General features: G+C 40.6%; 1 protein-coding gene across 1 annotated transcript in view; it reads right to left on the bottom strand.

The window, feature by feature from the left end:
- The window catches only part of LOC104398693 (chromosome unknown open reading frame, human C18orf63), a 22,761-nt gene extending 21,418 nt beyond the window's left edge, over positions 1 to 1,343 (bottom strand). Inside the window, 2 exon segments of the mRNA XM_010008830.1 lie at positions 449 to 527; positions 1,210 to 1,343. Of these exon segments, the coding sequence (XP_010007132.1) occupies positions 449 to 527; positions 1,210 to 1,343 (213 nt within the window).
- Positions 1,344 to 2,610: the final 1,267 nt, after the last annotated feature.

The following is a 2,610-nucleotide window of genomic DNA, read 5'->3' as shown; positions in this document are numbered from 1 at the left end:
GTAACAATTAGTGAGCGTGGTGAGAGGGCACTCTGACCTACCCTCTAAGAGACGGTCCCGCAGCGGCCGCTCCTCTGAGAGAGGCGAGAGCCACGTGTGACCCTCGGGATCCTTCACAAACCTCTCCTCATTGGGGGGGAAGTCGCAGAAACATCCTGACAGCTGGTAGCTGTAGGGGTCCACTCTGAACCTTGTGACTCAACAGGAGGGTCCTCTGATCTTCGCACCTCCCATCACTCTACAAATCATTCTAAATCAAGTTTTCTTTGTATGTTTCTTCCAAGCAGTAATGAATTAGGTGAACCTTACCATAAAGTTTCTTGAACTCTGTCAAATTATTATTTCACCTCAGTCAAAGATACTTGCTGCTTCTCTCTTTTGAATGAGGTGCATTCCTCTTATCCATGACAATATGTAACTACACATACTTATTTACAGTGATACTGACCGCCATTACAACTGAAATTCGATTTAGTGCTCCAATAACAGGTGCAGAAAGGATGTCTCGATGCAGGAATAATAATTGTCTATAATAAAGCAAACAAAAAAACCAAAACAGAAGTTAAAAAATAATTTTCTGTACTTGATTTTCTCAGCATAAATTTATTTTCCTCATCTTCTGCAAACAAAACACATCGCATTTTTAATTGTCTTCCAGTGGTTCAGTATAATATATTGGACTAGTCCAAGGTACTTGCTCTTAACTCACCTACAGTATCTAAGACAGAGTACAGGTCTTTGGCACATAAACAGAACTCTCCAAAAGTGTCTCTTTTGGCAGAATTTCTCATTTCTTCCCTTCCTTACTAAAAGGAATGGCATAATGCTTGTTTGTAAGTAACATATGTATGCTTTCCAAGTGTTCATTCCACTCAGTCTCAACCTACTTAAAGCAATAGAATAGCCTAGAAGATGTACTTTAAGCGTTCCAACTTTGCATGTGAACACCAATTAATTTTAACTTGTTAGTAATTCCAAGTAGGTGGCCTTGTTAGTTTTACCTGATGACATTTAAAATGTAATAGAAATGTAGGTTTCTTTTCCAATAGCCAGCAAGTCCTCCACAAAAAAAATCACTAATTTGAACAATTTTATACACTGATAAGAATTTTGCTGATTTTATTACAGTTAATTCTAGCACTGCTAATGATATAGTTGAATAACAACCACCAACAGCTTCTGAAAATAATAACACTCAAAATTCTTTACCTGCAAATCTTTATCTGTGTACTCCTCATCTCAGCTTCTGGTATCTGAGGACTCAGTGTTACTGTAGTGGCACAGAGTTTTTGTAGCTCTGGCAGACTGGCAAAGAACAGAGACTGGTGCCTGGCGTTATTCATGTTATACTGCTGATTACCACAAGGCAGCACCTGGGTTTAAAAGATAATTATTATTAATTCATTTTTACAAGGCAGGTATTTGTTTACAGAACTTCAGAAATACATGTTATCAGGTAAATGAATAATCAGTTTTCTTCTGATTAATATTAGGTAGGCAATATACCACAATGTCATCAACTAAAACAGAGTGCTCAATACATTTTTGCTATAAATAACACATTATACTTGAAAAAAATAACAATTTACAAGAGTAAAAATATTCAGAGTGAAGACAATGACAAAAGCATCCTTTCCACCTTCTTCTCAGTCTGTGTCGAGGCTGGAATCTATCTAGGTTCCAAGAGCTAAGGAATCACTCTCCTATGTTGGTCCTCTCCTATCTGGCAAGAAAATTAAACTCCCAGAGCTCAGCAGTAATCTCACTAAGTCATATGAAGACCAAGGTGGGCCTGTCAGAGAGCACGAAAAACATAGAAACGTGGAGGCATGCTGGAAATATTTTCCTTTTTACTCACAGCAGGCTCCCATTTTATTGGTACAGGGAACTTCTGTGCTGCCTGCTTAAATCCATCTCTCTTCTCAAGTGACAGGTGAACATCTTATTCTATGCAGAACCTATGCAGTCTTATACTAGACTAAGAGCTGTACTAATCCAAAATTGCATTCAGCTGTATGATTAATAACGGCCACAGAAAATTTGTTCTCCCATTCTTGCTCTTGAAGGAGAAATCAGAATCACAGCATCATCAAGGTTGGAAAAGACATTCAAGATCTTCAAGTCCAACCATCTACCCTACAAGCCCTAACTACTAAACCATTTCCTAAAACACCACTGTTGGTTTTTTTAACATCTCCAGGGATTGTGCCTCCACCAGCTCCCTGGACAGCCTGTTCCAATGTCTCACCACCCCTTCTGTGAAGAAATTTTTCCTAATATCCAATGTGAACCTCCCCTGGTGCAACTTGACCCCATTTCCTCTTGTCCCATAGCTAACCAGCAGGGAGAAGAGGCCAACACCCACCTCACTACAATCTCCTTTCAGATAGTTGTAGAGAGCAACGAGGTCTCCCTTCAGCCTCCTCTTCTCCAGGCTGAACAGCCCCAGCTCCCTCAGCCTCTCCTCATCAGACCTGTTCTCCAGACCCCTCATCAGCTTAGCTGCTCTTCTCTGCACCCTCTCCAGCACCTCGATGTCCTTCCTATCCTGCAGTGCCCAAAACTGCACACAGTGCTCGAAGTGCAGCCTCGCCTGCTGGTCACACTATT

The sequence above is a fragment of the Chaetura pelagica genome, unplaced genomic scaffold (assembly GCF_000747805.2).
Source record: "Chaetura pelagica isolate M959 unplaced genomic scaffold, ChaPel_1.0 scaffold312, whole genome shotgun sequence".
In the NCBI taxonomy this organism is placed as follows: Eukaryota; Metazoa; Chordata; class Aves; order Apodiformes; family Apodidae; genus Chaetura; species Chaetura pelagica.
This window is presented reverse-complemented; position numbering and strand designations above follow the sequence as displayed.